Source organism: Labrus mixtus, chromosome 7 (genome assembly GCF_963584025.1).
Source record: "Labrus mixtus chromosome 7, fLabMix1.1, whole genome shotgun sequence".
In the NCBI taxonomy this organism is placed as follows: domain Eukaryota; kingdom Metazoa; phylum Chordata; class Actinopteri; order Labriformes; family Labridae; genus Labrus; species Labrus mixtus.
This window is the reverse complement of record NC_083618.1, coordinates 15,581,907-15,605,222: the sequence shown is the minus strand read 5'-3', so window position 1 is coordinate 15,605,222 and position 23,316 is coordinate 15,581,907. Positions and strand designations below refer to the sequence as shown.

The following is a 23,316-nucleotide window of genomic DNA, read 5'->3' as shown; positions in this document are numbered from 1 at the left end:
GATGACAGGCTCACAAATGCACATCAGTGAAGAAGAAGAGGGGACTCCCGCTGCGGGTTAGAGGTGTGTGCATTTCCATCTTTGTGTGATAGAAAGAGACACTGACACAAAGAGCGTCAGTGTGACACACAGCTTTTTTTTACACTGGAACTGAATCGCACTAAACCTTCTCGGCATCAGCTCCTGTCAATGTTTTGTTTTCGGTTTGGACTAACAGTTACATCTAGAGGCGGACGTGTGAGCACACAGTTGGCAACAAAGCAGTGAAATCTGTGTCTGCGGGGGCTTTGAGTTAAATACTGAAGTATGAAAGCCAAGATTTGCTTCTGAAATGTGGATTCTTGAAAAGACAGCTCAACGTTTTGGTAAACATGCTCATTGCTCTTTCTGGTTGAGCGTCAGATGAGACGAATGAGTCAGAAACTTCCATTTTTAGTTTTACTGGGTTATGTTGACAGTTAATTTGGCAGTCTGCGGCTGACAGTTCAAAAAAAGATAAGTCATGAAATAGTCGGTGTTGAAGCCTCATTGAAAGTGCTGAATCGTCAATTCCATTCACAAAGCATAGAATTTAAGCTAGCAAGCAAATATTGTTATGTTTGAAAAGAGCAAGGCTAGCTGTCACATTTCCTGGTTTTTATGCAAAGCTAAGCTAACCTGCTAGAAGTATCGATCTCGTTATTTTTACAAGAAAAAATTATCAGATATTAACTTTTGACTTATAACAGTTTTATTCAGACTTTGCTCTTGCCATCCCAATTTGCCAGACGGATCAAATCAGGACCTGATATGCTAAACAATGTGTTTCAGGACCAGCAGTTTAAAGCCTTTAAAATAAACTTGAGTTTAACATTTCTATAGCTTGTGTCTGAGGCGGACTGAAAGTACAAACAGAAGCTAACTACCTGCATTAGCTGTTAGCTAAATGCATAGAAAGCCTTTTTTATTCCCACGATTGATCTGCATTTCTTTCATTTGTCTCTAAATAAGCTCAATCGTACCTGGCATTAGAAACACAGCCCTTTGTGATTGATTCAACAGAATTGAAGATAATTGCTTTTGAACACAAAAACACCTTTAAACTCCTGTTAAAATAAACAAGCATGGTGATTGGATACGCTCTATTAACTTGTTTATTTTGCAGATGATTTCCAATAGCCCCCCCTCCAACTTCTTTTTCTTCTTCTGATTTCAGCCATCGTTTCTGCTGTCTTCAAACCTGTAATAGGTTGCTCTTTGTATGTGAGCCATGAGTCATGACGTTTGTCTTGTGGAGGCTTAAAAGTTGGGATTAAATGTTGTTCAAACCGGAAAAATTACATAAACTATATTGTTAGATTGTTTAAAAAAATACCAACTAGCACTAACTTCAGCTGTAAGACCATTTTTCACTGTTCTAACAAATCTCACTGAGATCTGCTCTCCACAAAGGTTCTTTTAAACGCAAAAATAAGAGGAACTGTCCAATTAGGATATCTAAAGGCTAGAAAAAGCAGAAAACGGGTTGAAATATTTCACTTCGTCTTGCTCAAGGTGCCCTTCGACTTTATCCTACATCCCAAATGCTTCAGTGGAGCTGCTCAGTGATTAACAGGGGGAGCTGTGTGGAGGCAGGCAGGGTGTTGCTGGAGAGAATCACGAGTGCTCATTTCCTCTGGTAATTAAAGGTCAAACAACACCTGTTATAATATGTGCTCTATCATAAACAAGTTCAGGGTTAAAGATTTTGGAAGTGCAAATAGACACCTGACACCTCGTTGTGTGGGTGTTATCCTGGATGTGAGACAATATGACAAACCCACATGAACAAAGATGATGAGGGACGTGGGGAGAGAAAGCACAGACAGACAAAAATGATGTTCTCAGTGTACAATAGTGTCTCTGGAGCAGCAGACTGCAGACAGCGGTACTGTAGGTGAGCAGAATGATTATTAAGCCGATCAAAGGGAGCGTGGTGCTGCTAATTGCGCCGTAATGTTTCCAGCTCTGTACTGCTGGATGACACTTGTGTCTTTAGAGACACTGCAGGGATTGGCACAAAATCTTTTTTTCTATCTCTCTCCCTCTCACACACACACACACACACCCACACACACGCACACGCACACACACAGCACCTCATATGCAGCATCGACTGATCTCGACTCTTCCTTGATCCTCCCCTGTAGAGCCCGGTTCGTGTGTAATGAGCTGCAGTGATAAAGAGGAACTCTAGCAGGGATTGAACTGTTGAAACAGAGCCGGGAATGCGGGCGAGTCAGACCCAGTGCACACAGAGCAAAATAAGAGAATGTAATTTTTACCCCCACTGATGGAGGGGAAAATAATTACAATTAGGAGGAATGCAAAAGAAAGCATTTGTCGTCTTGGCTCGTAGTTTGCTTGAAGTATGCTTGATGAAGAGTTGACATTCTTTATAAATGACTATGTGAATTAATTGTTCAGGCAATCGGTTGAGTGGAACAAAAACAAGTAATTATTGTTTGCACTCATTTAAATTTGACAGATAGCAAAGGTCTCAATTATTGTCAAATCAGTGTTGTTTTGTTTTGGACTGACATCATCATTGGCTGAAAATGGAAGATTGCAACCAAATTACATTTGTGCCTTATTGTGATGCTAAATCTATTAGACAGGACAACTGTCAATCAACAAAACTCCCAGGAACATGATTGATGTGGGGGCAGAAGTGGCTCAGTCTGTTTGGACTTGGGTTAGAAACCAGAGGGTCACTGGTTCCTGGTTTGGACATTTTGGACTGATCGCTGGAGAGATGCCAGTTCACTTCCTGAGAACTGCCAACGTGCCGATAAGCAGCCTTGTGTCTTGAAATTTGTATTTAATTTTGGTCATTATTCAACTCAGCTTTACTAAAGTGGTTATCGTAGGCCAGTGCTTTCTCTTTAGCAGGTCATGAAGAGAAGGAATCTCAGCTTAAGAATAACCGTTGTCTCTTTATTAATGTAAAGATTTATTGATATCTTTTGTTCTGTTTTTTTTTTTTACTTAATTTGTGGTAGCTTGGAAAAATTAGGAATATTTGCTCTATTTCACATTCATTAATCCTTTAGGACATTGTTTAGCTTTGGGGCATCGATGTTGCCGAATCAGAATTTGACAGAAACAAGGCATGCAACATGTGAGGCATCAGAACCACAGAGACTAATGCTTTCAGCGAAAACAACAGAAAACACACGCAGAGGAAAACAGAAGCTGGAGGGGCTTCACTTCATTAAAGCAGACAAAGAGAACTGCCATCGTCCTGATTCCTGTGTCTTCAAACAACCTCTGGCTGTGATTGTGAATACAGAGTGAGAGAGGGGGAAAAACAGTGTTTCTTTGCAACATTTTTTATCACCTCCTTTAAAACCTAAGGCCGTCACCTGTCGGTGTGGGCCATGGCCAAAACAAGACGGGGACATTGAAACAGGACTTTGAAATGATCTGGAGGCTGCAGTGTTGGCTGGGTGAATAGATTCACTCACACAGGTTCAATTTATGAGACGAGAAAGGTAGCAGGGCTGAAATACAGACGTTAATGCATGCACAGTCAGGTGAGGCTAGTGTACATCTACTTGTTATGTTGATTGAAAGTGTCAAGATTCAGTATTATGTGCTCTACTACCGACAACCGCTTTAATATGAAGGACAAAGAAGGCAATCGTTTCAACATGTACAGCAGGGGTAGTTTGAGGCCTTGTTCGTCCTTAGAGTCACTCCCATATTTAGTCTCACACAGACATTATAATAGAGAAGTGACAGGTCTGACAGTGCTGCAAAATAAAGTGTTCCTGCTGAGCTACGAGAGAAGAAGTGGAGTGTATTGGTCGCAGGTTGAGTTTGTGCCTGACAGTAAGGTGTTGGATTAAAAGAGGAATTTAGAGAGGTTGTGACAGACAGACTCACCTGAGCCTCAGCGTAGACATACAAAGCTGTTCAGTCTGCAAAGAGAGAGTAAAAAGGTAGAATTATGCATGGAGAAGACTGTCTTGTCCATTACCATTTAAACTATTTTTTTGCTTTTATAGATTACTATTGTCTAATTTTGGGACTAGATGAGTCACTGGTACCCTTTATAACTAGGTGCAATATGTTTGTTGCTGCTTTCCTTGAACTTCTCAATACAAACAGAGAAGGTGTTTTTATTTTTAGGACTCCATGGACCATTGCTTAAAAAAATAAATAAACCTCCAACATTATTCTAAAAAATGTTGCTGTCGGTATCAAAAAGGAAGCTTTTTCTCCCTAAAAGATTCATGCAAAGGTTTATGTAAAAGATCCATGCTTCACTATATTTAAGCTGCCTATCTTTCCCTTATAATGTGTCAGATCACATATAAATTGTTTCCCTCAAGATTAACGCGTTGGTTCTGCTTGTGCATTTGATTGACAGGCATCACTCAGGAGATGATCAACGAGACACGAGCATCGACAGAGAGGAAGATGCTGGGAGACATTCAGGAACTGCTGAGACAGGGAGAAGAGGTCAACCAGCAGGACTCTCAAGGAGCAACACTGGTAAGACAAATTTAAAAAAGAATTACAAATTTTAATCTAAAATAAGATGACTGAATGTTTTTTTCTTTTTTATAAATCAGACACTTGAAAGTTTTGCTGAATCACAAACGTTCCTCTCCTATAGGCTCGGGATTTCTAGAAAACTGGCAAAACATCACAAAAAAACATAAAAACAGTTGAGTTTGCTAAAAAGAAAAGTACATACTGTTATATAAAATACAAACTCACCCTATCCTGATGATTCATTTAAAGTCAAAGTTTCCTTGTCAAACTTGGTTTTTGCTTTTACTTTGCAGCCGCTGCAGGACTTAGTCTTGGTGTTGCTTTTCTTCTACTTCCTCCAATACAAAGCTACCAGTACCAACCAATACAAGGTCACATATTATCCAAAATCCACTTTGTCATTTTTTTCTCACACTAATATGTGTCCCTAGCCTTTCTACCAACCTCCCAATTATGACAAAAGTCCATCCTCTCCGTCTTTTACCTGCTCCACTTTTCAGAAAATGTGCTCAAACAGGCCGATTTTCCCTTTGTGACATCACAAAGGGCAGTAACCCCTCCCCAAGGTGGGTGACACTCCCACAGCTAGGTGTTGGTTCTGCCCCCTGAGTCTGTGTTTCCACAGTAAACAATAGGGCATGGAGCAAGAAAGCCCAAGCAACCTCCCCTTCCAGAGAGGGGCGTGGTCAGACACAGCTCATTTACATTTAAAGCTACAGACACATAAACAGCCTGTTCTGAGCAGGGCTGAAATAGAGGGGTTTATAGACATGCTTAAATAAAGGATCAGAGAGGATTTTTAACAAGAAACTTCAAAGACTTGTTTTAGGGAGCTTATTTAAACTCTAAAAGGAGTATGATATGTGACCTTTAGGATACTGGTACTATGAATAATTACAAAAACAAAATCTAGCTGAAAGTGTTTATTGAAAAAGGTAAAACAGGAAACCTACGTGGGTAGCAACATGTTGACATCACTGAATTCAGAGGTGAAAAAAACTAGCTGCTTGTTTTGACTGAGATTTGTGCAGTTTTGTTCACTGATGCATGCATGACATCATTAGTCATAAACTTTCATCAGTTTATTATCAGACCAAAAAACATGGTTTAAAAACTACACAGCTTGAAGTACGGCTGGGTTACTCCATCATTTCTGCCTCCAGGCCGGCTGATTCTGTAAGGGATTAAGGTTGTTATGTTGTGTTTACTGTGACACAAAGCAGCAGAAATGCTCACACCTCTTATTATGAGGCATTCGGTGAGAGGAAAATAAGGGAATAGTTTGTACATATTTAGAGGATTTTAATGATTGTAGATCCACCTTTTAATGATCGTGTGTGCTCATCTAAGTCTGCTTTATGAGGCTATAAAATCTTGAAAGCTAATCAAGCATTAACAAACTCTTTATGGTCTTCTTAAAGGATAATCAGCTGTGTGATTTCATAATGCTCTGCAGATATAAAAGTGATCTGTTGCTGAGCACTAAATACACCTGCAGTCATACTTAAAAACTATGTGAAGAGGGATTGAAAAAGATCTTTAATAATACATATGGATGCACAACACTGCACAGAGTGTGGATCCGTCTGAGGCAAAATGATCTATTATTTTAGGATTCATAACTAAAATCAACTTGGCTTAGAAATAAGAAGAAATAGAGACCCATAATAACAAAAACAAAAATTACAACGATATGTAAAAAACAATTTAAAAATCAGATTGGAAATTTACCTGAAGTTTCTTTTAGTGGTTTCATAACTTGTGTTTGAGGAAAGTTGTAGCTTTCTGAAATAAAACACAATTAACAACAAGTAGCCGAAAGCTTCAGATTGGAATATTAACAAAAGACTTACAACATTATGATCCAGGAATTAATCATTTTTGCACCAAAACACCATGGTACCAAGAATCAAAACATTTGATATGAAATTATCCGTGTTTTTTATGAGTAATGGTCTATCAAGAAACCGGGGGCTGGTCCCACATGAACCTGAACGCCAGATCAAGTCTCCCCTCATCCTGTGGTTACTTGTCTACAGCAGTGCGTAGACAGGAAGTGGTTGAGCAGGTGAGAGAGTTAACAGTGACTGCTTACAGATAAAAGTTAATAATGAAGTTGAAAAACAGGCTGTTGGTTGACATTTCAAATTCAACAGAGTTCAAACCACCGAAATGTGGCTATGCCACAAGTTATTTCTGCAAGAAGCTGCTTTGAGACTGCTAAAAAGCAAAATGTAAACATTACAATGCTACAACTTACATGTGCCTTCTGACTGAGTTAAACAATCTTTGCGCAGTGCAGATGTTGTTCATCTTGGCCTCATCTACTATAGCTGTATATGCTTGATGCTGACATCATCCAGCACTACAAGCCTGTGGCCCCTTCTGCTACCAGCTACTGCACACACTCACAACCTTCATCACCTTCTTGTCATGCTGGTACTTCCTGTGTGCTAACCCTGTGCATCTGTGTACCAAAGTTACTGCGTAGGGGCTACGGGCCTCTGCATATTATTTCATGAACCTGAATTAGACTCACACTAGAACAATAGTTAATCAATACTTGGTGTACATGGTGATCTGCTTTCAGACTTAGATGCACTAAATTATTGATGCCTTTTTTCGACATGCAAACATGATAAACTGGCAAACAGTTTCATTTCAAATCAATGGGTCAATCACGTTCTTGGTTTGGGGGCTGCTTTCATCCCTCTTGTTTTATCAGAAGTGTATGAGAAAATGACCCAGGCATATATGTAGATGATATTTAAGTACTTTGTGCCCCATGCTTCTGTGTGGATTATTCGTTTTTTAATTTTTTGGGAAATAGCCCCAGCTTAAGTGGTTAGTGAATTTGTTTTGTTTTTAGGCCAGTGACCTGATTATTTTGAAGTCAAGTAATCATCTGCGTAAAATTTCTCAAGCAAAGATGCCTTAATGAAGTCTTTATTATGTTATCAGGGATTTAGCTTTGCGGTAGAAACACAGGGACAGATCACTGGATCAAAATAGCCAGGGGACATTACATGGTAGTAGCCCAAAATAACCTGTTAAGCTTTAAAGTCTTACCACAGATTGTCTGATTGAGCTGCTTGTTTCTCTGCGCTATGCGTCCCGATAATCTCTATTCGAGCATGATGAAGCAAACTGGAGCATGCCTTATTAAAACTGCTGGCAGAGACGAGAAGAAGAGACCTGGAACTGGTAGGAAGTTATGTAAAGCTAATCTTTTGTTTTCTGCTCAAATACAATCTGAGTTCCAGTTTTGATGTGCAGCCAGGAGCACAGATTATGATCTCTTGTAGTTGCTGATCAAACTGTAGTGCAAACAAACAATCCAGCACTTCAACAGGGAGAGAGAAAATAAGGAATTATAACATATAGTGTTTTGGTGTGACAAACTGCAAGAAATTGGACAAAAGAGATACAAGCAAAAAGGTGGGACGCATCATCAGGCGATGTTTCCTGGGTTCCCTGGATGTTTCAGGTCTCTAAAAAAACATCAAACACCCTCACCAAGGTGACCCAGCCAGGGTTGGCATCGCTAGGCCATGGATCCCCCCCCCTCTCTATCCACAGCCACCTGGAGGCTTTATCTGCTGCTTCTATTGCAATCCTAATGGCTGTTCTCTTAAGCAGCCCTCTCATTTCCCAGCAGTTTGGATAGCCAGTGGAGAGAGCGGCCTGCAAAGCTTCTGTAGCCTATACTTCCACTGGATGGCAGTGTTCTGCCACCCCTGTTTCATTCCTCATAAAAGACCCTGGTATTTGGCAAGCTAGCTTTCAAAAGCCTCCTCTATGTAGTCTTCCCAGGGCCTATCAATCCTATCGAGGCCTCTGACAAGATGACGATGTCTGGTCACAATGATGTTGCTGTGATGTCTACCAGAACATTAAGTTGCTTGCCCAGTTTGGCCATAATATACCAGTCCTGTGCGTTGGAGAGTAGACCTGCCAGGGCTCTGAGATGTGGTTTGGTGATGACGCCACTGGTGAGAGACTGGTGTGATCGTCTTGAATGTTATAAGAGTGCTTAATCCTCTTTACTGCTAGCAAGTATGCTCTTAACCTCACATTTCTTTAGACTGTAAATGTATTCAGTAGGATATAGCATTGGAAAAAAAGGTTTAAAAAAAAAATGTCATCAAAGGGTCGGGCTCTGTGCTGCCTCCTGAGATCTCCTCCCCGTCTTAAAAAGGAAACTCTCCCGCTGGGAGGTGCATATTTGATCAGGCAACTCAGGAAGGTTTCAGGGGCAGCCTGTCCTGAAATCTTGTAGAAATTTTCAGAAGTGCATGTAAGACCCAAACCCCAGACCTCAGACCTCCTTACTTACAGTTCTACTTTTCCACTACACCTACCGGGCATGTTTTTAGCCAAAAACTGTATAAGGCAGAGAGAGCTTATCCCAGCATACTTCTCAGTCAGGCTGCCAGTGATATTGCGAGAGGAAACTGAATCGCCCAGAGGAAACCATAACATGGTGACACAATCCAGACATTATGAAACTTGTGGTTTTTGGCATTTGTGATGCTTGCAGCTTAGCCCTCATTTCTCCACTTTGGTCCAGACAGAAATATCTCAACAAGTAAATGAATAAACCTCCTGACTTCTGCTGTAGTGCCACCATGAGGGTATATAAAAAAGTTTGTTCACTAGCCTACTAATGTTTACGAAATGTTGACGAAAGTATTGCTAAAACTTCAAACATTTCCAACCGCCTTATCTTTACTTTGTGATCAGTTTGAGGTTATTGACACAGCAATCAAATGATGAATGAGCAGAACCAGACTCATGTTGAACAGCCATCTGCCCAAACTGTGCGGGGTTTGGAAAGTGGGATATAGGGAGATGCAGATAATATGATGTGCTGACATACAAGTGGTTCAAAGACGTATCTGTGTGAACAAGTGAAAATGTAAATGTCCTTGTGTGGATTCCAAAACAGAACTTGAATTATAAGAGAAAGACTTGAATGTCTGTAACAGACTTTAATATGATCAGATTCACTTCTGTTGTTCTGCTTCATACCAAATATAGACTTTGAGCACAAACAAGTAATGAGGTTAAGACTAAGAGTTAATAATCTGATAGACTAGATATGATAAAAAGAAAGATTTGCAGTGGTTTAATCTGATCAGCTCCTTGTGTAATTGTTTCCTTATACAGTACATGTGAGTCTGTGACCTGCAGAGCGGATTATCTCAGGCCAGCAGGATCACTTTATATCTTTTAATGGCAGTTACTCAGTATTAATTTACTGTTCCAGCAGAGTCCAGCATCTCATCAACCTGCAGAGTATTTAACAATGTTGTGGCGGAAACATCCATGAATGAATGTGCCAAACATGGACACAAGGGTTTATCTAAAGTATATTTTTGCAGGTGCAGCATGATGTCCTTATTATATGGACATTTTAAAGTATAATTTGACGTCTGAATTGTAACGTTAGAGTAAAATCCACCCTCTCTTTTATGCATAGAGCATGTCTACAGCAGATTTTGAGCTCTGGAGAAATGTAGCCTAATCCTTGTTCCTGCTCTGTCCTTGCAGCTCCACATTTCTGCAGCAAACGGCTACGTCCAGGCTGCAGAGCTGCTGCTGGAGGGGGGGGCTCGCATGGACCTGAGAGATACGGATGGATGGCAGCCTCTTCATGCTGCAGCCTGCTGGGGTCAGGTAAGGTGAACACAACAGGAAACAGGAAAGACATAAAAAAACACACACACACACACACACACACACACACACACACACACACACACACACACACACACACACACACACACACACACACACACACACACACACACACACACACACACACACACACACACACACACACTCACACTCACATTAAGGTTTCCTAACCCTTTATATCATTTGCTGCTGTTTTGTTTCAGATGCATGTGGCAGAGCTGCTGGTGTCTCATGGAGCCAGTCTCAATGCCAAGACCTTCCTAGAGGAGACCCCCATTGGTACATTAACACCTCGACACTCCTCAGTCTCACACTTATCAATACACCTGGTGGGGGGCTGAGAAAACAACATGTCTTGTCCCAGCAGGGTCTCATTTCCAGCTTGCTCAGTCATTGCAAGTTTTAGATTTACCTAAACAGAATTTAAATCATCATTTAAACAGAACAAACCCACAACTTGAAACTATCCTGGGCCATTTGCACTGCTAGTTGCTATAGATTTTATATTTTTGATCTTTTACAACCTAAGCTGAAGTTAATAGTAAGAATGAGAGACTGGAATTACAAAAATACAAATATAAATATATCTGTTTTTTTTATTATTATCTCTTACCTCTCATCACTATACAACCAGGCCCTGAAAATAATGGACAAAAAACCTGTCCGGTGGCATCACTGTCACATACTGAAAAAACACAATCTACTCAGTTTTGAGAGCTTCATGCACTTATGTTTCCTCAAACTTGTTTTTAAATGTATCAACAATCTGGCCCCTGAACCTCTCTCCAGATATGTTCGAAAACAGGACGGAAACAGGGTAACGAGAAGCACTGTGACTGGAGACTGTAGCGTACAACATCGTAGATCTACGTTTGGTCAATCAGCCTTCTCCATCAAAGGCTGCAAACTCTGGAACACCTTACCACCTGAAATAAAATTAATGTCCGACTTAAAATCTTTTACAAAACAGGTGAAATGCTGGCTCAAAGCAAGCCAGAGCTGTACCCACTTTTAATTAATATCTTCAAACTTTATTTTAAACTGGTTTATAGCATTTGTATTGTTGTATATGTATTTTAATGTATCCTCATATCGTGTTATGGGGTTTTATGTAACTGAATGTTGTACATTTTAATCTGTTGTTTACACAAAGGCCCAACTGGGGACACGAGTTGGAAATTAGCAACAGCTATATACTCTTTATGCAGCACATCAGTTTCATGCTTTGTATTGAAATTATGTTAAATTGCATTGTCCCTATTAAAATAAATAAATTCAAACAATATGCCTGTTTACATTTGAAAGTAATACATGCTGATATGTTCTGCTTTCACCCTCCTCATCTTCAGATCTGTGTGAGGATGAGGAGTTCAGAGCCATCCTGCTTGACCTGAAACACAAACATGACATCATCATGAAGTCACAGCTCAAACACAAGACCTCACTATGCAGGCGAACATCCAGTGCAGGGAGCCGCGGGTAAGTGCTGACCTCTGCTGGTGTTACACCTGCTACTACACGTGGTATTAATGGTTTGTTTTTCTGTTTGTTTGTTTTTTAAACAAAAAATATGCAGAGTACCGATGGCTACCCCTTAATTTAATTTAAAAGGGCAGAATATCAGTCTCACAGAATGATTTATCAGTGAAGGGAGTTATTGTGTGTTATGTAATCTGGCTTCTGGTTTATGTATAGTTTTGTATTGTGTATGTTTTTTTTGTTAATCTGCACTCTTTAAACTCTGTAAGAGCGAATACATGAGCAGATCATTGTTCATTCATTTCAAATGTGTCCATATGTATTTTCATTTAGTATAATCTAGAAATGTGTGTCATATAAAGTGTTAATGTGCTTAGATTATGCTTTAATTTATTTGTTTTCCTGGGTCAACAGAAAAGTGGTGCGGAGAGCCAGCCTGTCGGACAGACACAACCTGTGCCGTAAAGAGTACGAGACGGAGGCCATCGTGTGGAGGGGAGGGAGGGAGGAGGAGTACGAGAAAGAGAAGGAGTCAGATCAGGAGAATCACCAGGTGGTGAATGTAAGTACTCAGGTTTCATTTATTCTTGGTGCTTGTGTTCTACATAAGATAAGGGAAGCATATTAAGGTGTCAAACTAGTATCCAAGTTTAAAATCCTGTTGTTATGACAACCCTACATATACATTACATTTGTGAAGTCATCCTCCCTTTGATGTTTTTTTTCAACTGTACCCGCATGCTATGAGACCTGACACGACTCTGAGATCATTTTAGCACAGGCAGAAAGGTGTTTAATGTTCGGCATATAATCATCTCCCCCACACATCACACATCAGGAGTCTAAATGTCACATTCTGCTGTAGGCGTGTTTGAGATTTAAAAAAAACAGTACCTGAAAGAAAGTCAAACAGTAGGAAACCACAACGGAAAAATAATTCACACAGAATCTTTGACAAACAGTGGAGCCAGCACATACGAATGCAGCGCAGTCTCTTAGTTATATTCTGCCAGTAGAGGAAAGACAACCCTCACACTTTTAACTTTAAGTACTGTCTCGCTCTTATGAAGTCAGGAGTGTCAGCGGCAGCTCTATTAAGCTTCCACAGACTGACTGCAGCAAAGTTAGGCAATTATTGACTGATTATAAAAACACTTGAAACGTAATACACCAAGCTCTGACAAGTAGGACTGTGGAGGCTTTTGTAAAATTCAATTCTTTTTTCAGGTAAGAAACTGTTGATTACAATGAACTATGACTCCCTGTAACAGTTGCAGTAAAATATTTTGTTAAATATTCTTGCCACCAGAAGAAGTGTGATCCTCTTGGTACAGAGTCTGTCTTTGGTTATTTAAACATCCTAAAGAGAAGGGGGTTAAAGTAATCATTGTTGATGTCCTGCAGGTCAAGCCGGCTGTAGCTGTGGAGCTGCTGGACAAGCCCATGCTGCCCACCATCCTCAAAGACGGCAACGGCAAACAGAACGGCCTCATCTCCACGACGACGTCCGTGCCGCCACAGCAGCCATCCAATGGCAACACGCCATCGGCCGATAAGTCCGGGGTCGTCTCCACTCAGGAGGAAGCCTTGCCTAGGGAGCGCGCTCAGACTCTGTCAGAGCTCAAGAAACAGAGGTCCGCCGCCAAACTATTGAATCACCCGCTGTTCAATGGTCACTTAGGGAATGGCTCCACAGACTCCTTCTCTGATGCCAAAATCAACTCAGATGACCCCCGCATGCCGCTGGTCTCCTCCAATGGCAGCGCAGTTTACTACACGCCTGCCAGCGGCGACCCGCCCCTGCTGAAACTGAAACAGCCAATAGAAGAGGAGCCTCCGAAGATGCGGACCTGCTGCTGCATTTCATAGCTGGTCATGTGACTGTTAGACAGAACAGGAAGTGTTTGCACAGAGAGGAAGGAAACAAGGACGATGCTGTGAGGAGGAAGGAAGGAAAAGGGGGTGTTTTCCTATCTTTGAGTGTCCCCTCGTCCCCTTCTTCTAACTTCTCCTGGCGCCGATGGTCGGCCTGAAGAAGACACAGAATCAAATGACCCTCTCCCCAAATGCAGGCATGTTTCAATGTAGCAGAGGAGAAGAAAGAAATGGAGCAGTGCCACTTTTTTCCTTTAAGATGACTCCTGGATTAAAATTCCTTTTCATATAAGGAGCCTCCCTGTAAGAAATGCCAAATGGATAGAAAGAGTGCGAGAAGCTGTTACTCTGCTCTCTCTGTGCACCTTCAAGAATCGAGATGTGGACAGTTTTTTAAAACTTTTTACCCAGAAACAGTGAAGAATTTGTGATAAAGAGAGCAGCAAAAAGGTCTCAAGGTACAAGAAGCATGATCTGCCTTCAGGACTGATGACGGAAGAGTCTTATTACCCCACATAAGGATGGTTATCATGTAATTAAACAAGATTTTTCTGCAAGACAAACTCACGTTTTTTGTCAAACCACATTGTTCTGCTTTTAAGCCACATTTCTCATTGTTTTCAGAAGAGCAGGAATGCAATATCACAAGGGTCCAGATGTTTGTTTGTTTTATTCATCATGTCAGCGACAACGAAACGAAGCAACAGGAGAGGAGTGACGTCTCTTTTCATGTTGAAATGCTGCCTGCATAAGCAAAGGGAAGGAACGTCATGAACAGTATTATAATATTCAGGAAGTGTACTTGTACAGCGAGAGATGACAGGAAAGATAGAAGTAGTGAGTTAGTATAATACGTCACCTCACCGTCCTCTCATTTCAGAGCTGAACTGACAGATCATTTGATGCATAATGTTGCTCTCTTGTTAAGATAATTTAAGCAAAACATGGTTACAATGATCATTTCTTTATTTATGAAATTAATGTAATATGGTAAAAAAAAAGCTAAAAAAACATATGATGGTTCCTAAAGTTGAGTGTATTTATTATTTGGATGGTGTGTGGAGAGAGTGAATGCAATATAAGAAGAGCTGGGGAGACTTCCAGCGAAGCACCTTCTGACAGCGAGAATCAAACGTTCAACAGATGAAGTAGATAAAGGTTACTGTCAGCTTAATGTACATGTTATGAAATCACACAAAATAACCATCCTGCTGGGATGGTTATTCAGATCTGTGTCACTACAAATAACAGTGTTATTTGTTTATGTATTATTTTTCGTTTGTTTTTTTTGGTGGCCATTGTGTGGCTCTATCTTCTTCCAGTCACTGTATTTGTCTCTTTAACAGAAATTGTAAATGTTATGTAATGAACTGTAAGTATAGTATGAGACTCTATGCTTGCTAACACATTTGGTTGTAGTGAGCCCATAGCATTGTGACCCTGAATGCATCATGAGTTCAACAGGAAATATAGACTTACCATTACCCGAAATAAGGACCAGAATTAGCTTCTCTGCTGAATTAAAATGTTTTTTTTAAAAACATTTTGGGAAATATGCTATTTGCTCTCTTGCTTGGTGTTACATGAGATGATTGATGCTACTCTATTGCCTATATGCTAACTATGTAAATGGAGCCCGTAGCTGGTTAGCTTAGCTTAGCTTAGCATAAAGAGAGTATCCTGGAGCTGCCCAAAGTCAAAAACCCTGCAGAACACATCACAAACTTTTTTTCTTCTTTGCATCATCAACTTATTTCATTGCATCTTCAATTACTTCCTGGACTCTGCACTGGTTACCTGGCAACCCATTTGGCACATACCCTGCTGTAAGATGTCTGTTGTTAGTACAGATTAAACCAGCTATTTATAACATAATAACATACTGTGGACACTTCAAATATTAACAATGGCTCTGTTCCATTAAGTATTTTTAACTGACGGATCCGCTTGTTGTGTCAATCTCCTCATCTAACGCTCTGCAAGTGAAAATGCATTTTCCCTACAAAGTTGAACTCATTTTTTCAAACAGTTTCTTCAGTCTCCTTGTGAGTGCCAAAGAGTCTTCCATGATTTCAAAAATAACTTTGAAGGACATTCAAAGCCTTTGGGGAAAGGCTTTCTCTCCCAGTGTAGAGATCATTTGTGTTTCTTTTAAACATGTGATTACCCACAATGCAACGACCACTTTATCCCCACATCATTGACTGTACAGTGTCAAATATTTGTACAGGTGTGTTTGTAAATCTGTTTGTATCAGTATCCCCTTTATCTGTTCCCATGAACTGCATTTACATGTCTGTGTTGATACTGTTGAGGAACTTGACCAACACAACGAACCGTGTTAGTAGACGTGACGTTGTTGAGGGGAAACTGTGATTCTGTGTAGACTCTATAAGTATTCCAGCAGTCTAAAGTATATCAGTAAATTGATGCATCCAGGTGTCAGGATCATAATCCCCCTCCTCCGCTTCTGTTTCCGAGGTTGCATATTTTTGTGGAAATTTCTGCAGAGGTCCGTTGTGAAAATGTTGCTGTTAATTTTGTTACTCAACTCAATATTAAGTCACAGTTAAAGAGATTTCTATTTCCCCTATTTCTGGTTCCTTCTTTATTTTAAGAAGTATTAAGAAGTTAGTGACATCATCTCGTTTCGAGTTACCTGAAATTCATTGAGGTTACCCAAGTTCATGTGAGTCCTGGCCGCTGCAATCAAGCCAATTGAAATTCTGCCTTCTTACTAATGAATAACATTAGGTATTAATTCTTAACTACTACCTGGTCAGTATTAGCTCAACGTCACCTGTTGAAAAGTACCCTGTGTTTTCATGCTATAAACAGATCAAAGCTTTTGTTTGTCTGCAAGCCTTGCTGACTATAAGGATATGGTGTTAAAAAGACAAAAAACTACTGATTTTGTAATTACTGGAATATATTGATGGTTGCATTAACATATTTTGAATAAATTGTATATTTTGAGAATTTTATATTGTCTCCTCTGAGTTAGTAAATCATTTTTGTTTGCAGGTTTGATGAATTTGTTACAATAAGACTATACTCTACATGCTTTAACATAATTCAGAAATTCTTGTCATTGAGTTTGATTGTTTAAACGCTTGATTTTTTACTCTTTATTGGATAACACAGAGATTGGATTAAACAAGTGGACGCAGCCTTCTGGTGAAGAAAGATGAAGCTAATATGGACGTGTCTTAAACCTGCAATCACTCTAATGACCAGCAGGGGGCGACTCAATTTGGTTGCAAAAAGAAGTCCAAGAAAGTCAGAAAGAGGCTCCTTCTTGAATGATTGACCTACATCATATACCATTCAAATCTTGCTCCAGCGGGCGATTCTAGAGTCTGTTGGGGCCCTCCAACCAGCGTTAATGACCATCATGTCTGCCAGCCAACGCTTACTCCTCTCTCTTTTTTCCTCCTACAGACAGCTAATTCCTCTTCATTTTTCTTTGTTGACTTTCATTGACAAACTGGTTTTCACAGCAATAATACATGCAAAGTTTAGCAGGACAACAAGAGTAAGTGCTGTCAAATGGGGCCCCCTTAGGGAGGTTTCCTTCTGTCATTGCAAAATTTGCACATTTTAGGCTACTGCTTGGGTTTAAGTTTGTGATCCCTCAGGGGCCCCCTACTGGTCTGGGGCCCCAAGCAGTTGGCTGCCTTGCCTGTTGACAAGCAGCGCCTCTGATTGCTCCCCCCTATTGCGTACAAAGAAATAATTTAGTGCTTTAATTTTCTTGATGACATTGGTGTCCATCTGTCCTCCAAACAAGAAGATACAGTACAGAAACAAAGCAGGGTGTTATTTGGGAGGCGCCACCTTATGATAAAGTTTTGACAATAGCAACCTGGATGTCAGTCAGGCTCAACAATGTGTATCACCTCCTATTTAAAGAATACTTTTGAGTTAAGGATAACTTCATCTCTTAAACTAGTTTTTAAGGATGTGTACCAACTCTGTGGTTCATTGGTCATGTCAGATGAGCACAACAAGGAGTTCCAGTCCAATGTTTTTTTCTTTGCATAATTCAGCCGGTTCGTTACTTAAACTAAGGAAAAAGGGTACCAAAGAGTTAACATGAGCATCATCAGCAGCCATATGAAGGTCGCTTACGTTTTATTTCACCCTGAGATGTCTGCTTTCTCTGTCCTACATCTACAGTTCCTCTCTGTTCTGAAAGGCAGAGGCTGGACCGTCCTTCAACACACAGCTGTCAGGGTCTTGGCCCGGCATCAATTGCTTCCTTCAATGATTCTCTGTTTTTATTTCCTGCTGCTCTCTCTTTCTGAACTCCTTCCTCTCATTCACTGTCTGCAGGGTCAGTGAGGTCAGTGTTTTTCTTCAGGCTGCCCAGCGGTCATTGCTCAGATGAAAGCAGTTGGGTAAGAGAGACAAGGAAAGCAGACAGTCTTGTAAAAGTAGGATGTTTCACAAAGTTGATTCTGAGCTACATTTTGGGGACATTTGGACCTGACTTTTCCTTTTTCTAACTTTGTTAAAATACTGTACCCCCTCTGCTTTCACATTATTCTCAGGGAAAACCAGAAGCCACTGGCTGTTTGCTCAGTCTCTTCAATCTTCTCTTTCATTGCCGTTTGTTTTATGGGGCTGACCATTTGGCTCTGATATAGTTGCCTGTCTTTTATGGAGAAGCTTATCAGTACTCAAATAACCCAGCACTTTCATAAAACAGCTCGCCCAAACTATTTGTTGACACAGAGATTCAAAGAGCACACCAAAAGTACAATCATGACCTCACTCAACAAACATCTACATTAGGTTACTGTTTCGTGTCTCAGCTTCATGAGCAAACTTAAGGAGTAACCCCTCTTTAATGTGAATCCCCCTCTGTGCACAGTCAGGATGTCTAAAGCATATAGACAGAGCGGAGGACAATGGAGCTGAAAGCACATGATCAGGCCTGCATCAACCTCCTCTGCATAGCCTGACTTTACTATTGTGCCTGAGCTACACTGAGTGTAGGCCAGCTGGCTCTGGTCCCAGTCCTTCAGTCCTCTTCAGTGAAGGGTGAAGTGGACCAGTGCCAGGGAGAGCATACAGACACAAACTGACCACCATGCAAAACACAAAAATGGAGGGATGCTGATGGGAGGCAATGAGGAGCAGTCAGGGGGAGAGAGGAGGATAAAGTAGGACAATCAACCAGTGCCAGGAGTTTTTTTAGACAGTGATGGAGGGATGGAAGGCAGGGGGTGAAATAAAGACGGCATGCAAATGAAGGCAAGATGGCAGGACTGAAAGCATTGCGTTGTAAAGAAGCCACAGCTATTGACTATCTTGCCAGCGTGTCTGAAGACGAATAGAAAAGCTGCTCAATAGAGTGGACAGATGGAGGGATGGCTCAGTGGGTCAGAACCTGTGCCCGGTTCCCAGGATCTGCTGGACTTAACATAGCGTCAGTGTCCTGTTTGACCTGAATTTACGATGTGTGAGAGGGGCGAGTCGATGTCTGTCTGTCCTAACTGTGATAAAAGTATATCCACTGGATGATTTCCATTCAGACAAGTGATTTACTTACTCTAATGTCAGTTCAACAGCTACTGACATTTTGACTGAATGCTGAGGAATGTATTCAAAGTGTTATCAAATGTTAGTTATTTTAAGCGACACAAGTGGCAAGGCAACAGAAGTATAGTTCTTGTAGCAGCTAAAAAATGCATTCATTCATGTTCATTCATGTTCAGTTCTTGTTTAGTGCAGATACAAGTTTAAACTTACATCAAGATTGCACAAAACTCCCCCCAAAAAATGGTATCAGGGACTGGTGTGCAAAGGGTCTCAAAGTATCAATTAGCACTATATGTCATGATTCACATCATGGCAGCCCTTCCTTCCCCTTTTGTTGTGTTGTTTGTCATTCCCTGTCTGTTTAATCCTCATGTGTCTCTCCCCTGTCTGTGTGAGTTTGGTGGGCGGGGTTCATGTTCTCAGGCGGCGCCAGGTGCAGCTAGTTGGTCATCAGGATCTCGACTACAAAGACTTCCTTCTGCTTCACCTCGGCGCCAGATTGGCTGTTTTCGAAACCGCATACTATACTACTAGTACATACTGATTTGGCCAAAATGCAGTATGCAGTATGCAGTATGCGAACAACTGCGAGATCCGCAGTATGCCAAAAATACCAGGATGTCATACTGATTCGGGAAAAATGTACAGTATGCATCGGACCAGTCTACCTCGCGTACTGTTTCCCACAATGCAAAGTGCCAGGTCAGAGATCAAAATGCCGGAGCGCAGCTGTTTGAACTCGTCGGTGGCGGTGACTGAATATCTGGCCACATTATGAACCAATAACAAATATGACATGTTCATATATTTATATGTTTTTACCACCTCGTATTGTCCTGCTTTGTAGACTGTACAGTGTATGTGTCACAGCTGGACAAGCAGCTGCAATTACAGGGTGCTTCGCTTGCTCTATTACTACAAATTATTCACAACTGAGTAAGACCAGTTTAACCGTGCCAAGCATACTGCAAAATAACCGACGACTGGCTGTCATACTACATACTACTGTTGCACTCAGTATACAGTATATACTGCATACTGATTTAGATAGTAGTATGTAGTACGCGGTTTCGAAAACAGCCATTGTGTCACCTGCTCGCATGGTACTGTACTCTCTTGGCTTCTCTGGATTCTAGTGCTCATTGTGATATCTATGTAGCTAACCCCGTTTTTCTTCTCTGCCTTGCGCCAGATTGCTGTTCGTGTTTTTTGCTTCATCTCACCTGTGCTTTTTTGGACACCACTCTGGGATCACGGACATTGCCACTGGGAACCTCGTACTACCCCCTCCTCCTTGCACCTTTTGAGTCACTTTTTGGAATAAACCTTTTTGTTATCAACTTGATCCTGCCTATCTGAGTTGTGCTTTTGGGTCCAGAATTTGTACTAACCGTAACACTGTAATGCGTTTGTTGTTATATTTTGGCCACAAGAGTACATCACCACTACCTCAAAAACATAGTTAATTTATTTATAGTATCATATATTTATGTATTATTATATATGATCCTGATGGAGTCACCACACGCAACAACTGGCCCTGACTCTAAACAATTACATTTTGAACAAACATGGATTAAAAGTTGTGTGGACAAACCTGAGAAACTGGTTTTCTGAGTATGACACAGGGCTGTGACACTTCCTCTCTTCCTGCAACAGAACGTGTCGACCTGTAAAATGTGCTAAATACATAACCGACGCTGTGTGTGTGGTTCTCAGGATGTCTTCCTCTCTCTGCATCATTCACTCTTAGCTACACGGCCTGCTGCTGAGTCAGGGTGCAGCTGATCCTTACATCACACTACCAAAACTAACAGCAGTTAAAGACCTGATGGAAAATAACACTGGAAACATACTTCAACCTCTATAATTAACATACTTAGCTGTTACTGCTAATACATATACTTTTACCATTATTACTGACATTGCAGCTTTAAATGATCCATTGTTGTTGTTGCTGCTTTGTTTGTCCCTATCCATCTTCCCGCATCTCCCTCTATCCCATTTTTCAAGCCCAGCACAGTTTGTCAGACGGCTGTTCATCATGAATCTGGTTCTGCTCGAGGTTTCTGCCTCTTAAAGGAAGTTTTTTCTTGCCACTGTCACTTTGCCAGATGTTGCTTTGTGCTCATGATGGATTAATGTTTGATCTTTATATGGATAATATAACAAAGAGTAAGGTCTTTTACCTGCTTTTTTTTGTAACATCATATAACAAAGAGTAAGGACTTACCAGCTTTTTGTAAAGTGTCTTGAGATAATATTTGTTATGAATTGGCCCTATAAAAATAAAGACTGATTGACTGATTGATTAAAAACTGATGAATCAAAGATCAACATGATGTTAAAGTTGTCATGAACATACTGTGTATGTACGCTGCGGCTGTGAGGGACATGTGTCAATAAGGAACTCAGGAAGATTTCAGGGGCAGGTTGTCAATTTTCAGGAGTGCATTTATGAAAACAGCTGAGGTGACGGAATCTGTCAGCCAACAGCCTGTCAACACAGCACTTCTGTGATGACGACTGTTCTCCATGTTACAGCTGTGTTTCTGCTACTTTAAAATCAAAACTTCTTTACTGAATGGAAATTTGTTTTCAATATAGTGGGCCAACCCTTTTAGAATCTCTATGATCCAGCATAATAGCATATATCACAAGCAAATGTCCAACTTTACAGCTCACTATGTGCGAGTAACCACCAAATGCAGCATGCAGCTAAATGTAGTATAAAGAAAACTCTAGGTTACATGGCCTACTTCTGACACCTGGTAGAGTCAACAGACAAAAAGCAGTTCAACCGAGATTCATTATCAATCACAAGTTGTTGAATGTTCATATTTTTTGACAAAATAAATGTATAGAAAAACTGGTAAATATATGATTTTTACCGTCTCAATATTTTAACCATCATCATGAAACCAACATTTGTACAATTGCTTTTTCAAGAGCTTTTCAGTTACTATATATTATGTTTAAACGTAACATGTTAATATGTTTTGAAGCATGATTTAATAATTTAATGTTAACACCTGCAACACTTTCGATCGTAAGCCTGATTTGGCTAAGTTTAACCAAGAAGTCTAAATGTTTGACTCCATTTTCTTTCCCTTTGTAGAAGGGGTTTCACATGGCAAGCAACAGAAGAGCAAACACAACAAAACAGAGAGACACTCAGAGAGCACAGACTGCTGCCAAGGCCTTGGTCCTGGCTCTGACCAAGAGGCAACTTCCGTGGTTGAAATATGAAGCTGATGCTGAGAGTGCAAAATCCTGCAGTTTGTTGAGTGTCCACTTAAGGCTGGCTGCAAAAGCGCCGGAAGTCACAGACACACCCATTCAAAAAAGCATATTTTTACAGCAGAAAGGAACATGTTTACAGTATAGTACAAAAAAGGAAATTGGTCTGATTAGCTCATGCCTCGATTTTTTTTGATAACCCGTCTGTTTTGATTTTATGAAAGAGAACAGTTGTTAGCTGATAATCTAACCATTTGTCAAGAGGCTTGTCGACCACCATTAACGGGACTCAAAGGCCTCTGCAGTAACATATGGGTGACGTCAGTCAGGCTTTGTCCATTAATGATTACAGTCTATTGTTTTGACTCAAGCTATTGCTAACTTGTTCAGAAGGTGACTCTGGATCTGCTCCAACATGAATGTGTTCTTCTCTGGTTCATGCTGTATCATGAATATTGGATTGTACCTGAATTTGTTCCAATTATTTTTTATGATGGACTTGGCTGCCTTTAGTTGCTGTAGTATATTCACAGACAACATTCAACAATTTTAAAACATTCACTTTCAGTATCTCCCCCAGTGGTAGAGTAATGTTTAATTCTGAACTAAGAAAATTAGTTTTTTAAATCAAACCCAAAAATATAAACAGGGATTAAACCGAGCAGCTATTTCAAATCAGCCCACACGGTGATCTTTGGGTAAATGTCAGAGTCTCTGCTGCTGTGTTGACTGTGGGACGTTTTTTTTTTTTGTGGCTTCCTGCCAAACATCCACCCTCGTCTTTATCTCACATCTCCTAACTCTCACTGCTCTCTTCTCTCTCTGACTTCTTACCCTGACTGTGTTTATAGTCACGAACTGGCTCAAAGTCGGTGACAACGAAGGGTATCACATGTGAAACAAGGTTTAAAGGAAGTTTATTTATTGTGAACTAAAGTTAAAACATTCATAATC

General features: G+C 40.5%; 1 protein-coding gene across 2 annotated transcripts in view; it reads left to right on the top strand.

Moving 5' to 3' along the window:
• ppp1r16b (protein phosphatase 1, regulatory subunit 16B) overlaps positions 1–16,559 on the top strand; it is a 93,611-nt gene extending 77,052 nt beyond the window's left edge. For both annotated transcript variants that reach the window (XM_061043259.1, XM_061043260.1), the window contains exons 6-11: positions 4,394–4,518; positions 10,075–10,200; positions 10,425–10,500; positions 11,571–11,700; positions 12,115–12,262; positions 13,105–16,559. In XM_061043259.1, the coding sequence (XP_060899242.1) occupies positions 4,394–4,518; positions 10,075–10,200; positions 10,425–10,500; positions 11,571–11,700; positions 12,115–12,262; positions 13,105–13,569 (1,070 nt within the window). In that variant the 3' untranslated portion in view covers positions 13,570–16,559. The remainder of the gene's footprint in view (positions 1–4,393; positions 4,519–10,074; positions 10,201–10,424; positions 10,501–11,570; positions 11,701–12,114; positions 12,263–13,104) is intronic.
• The last annotated feature ends 6,757 nt before the right edge of the window (positions 16,560–23,316 follow it).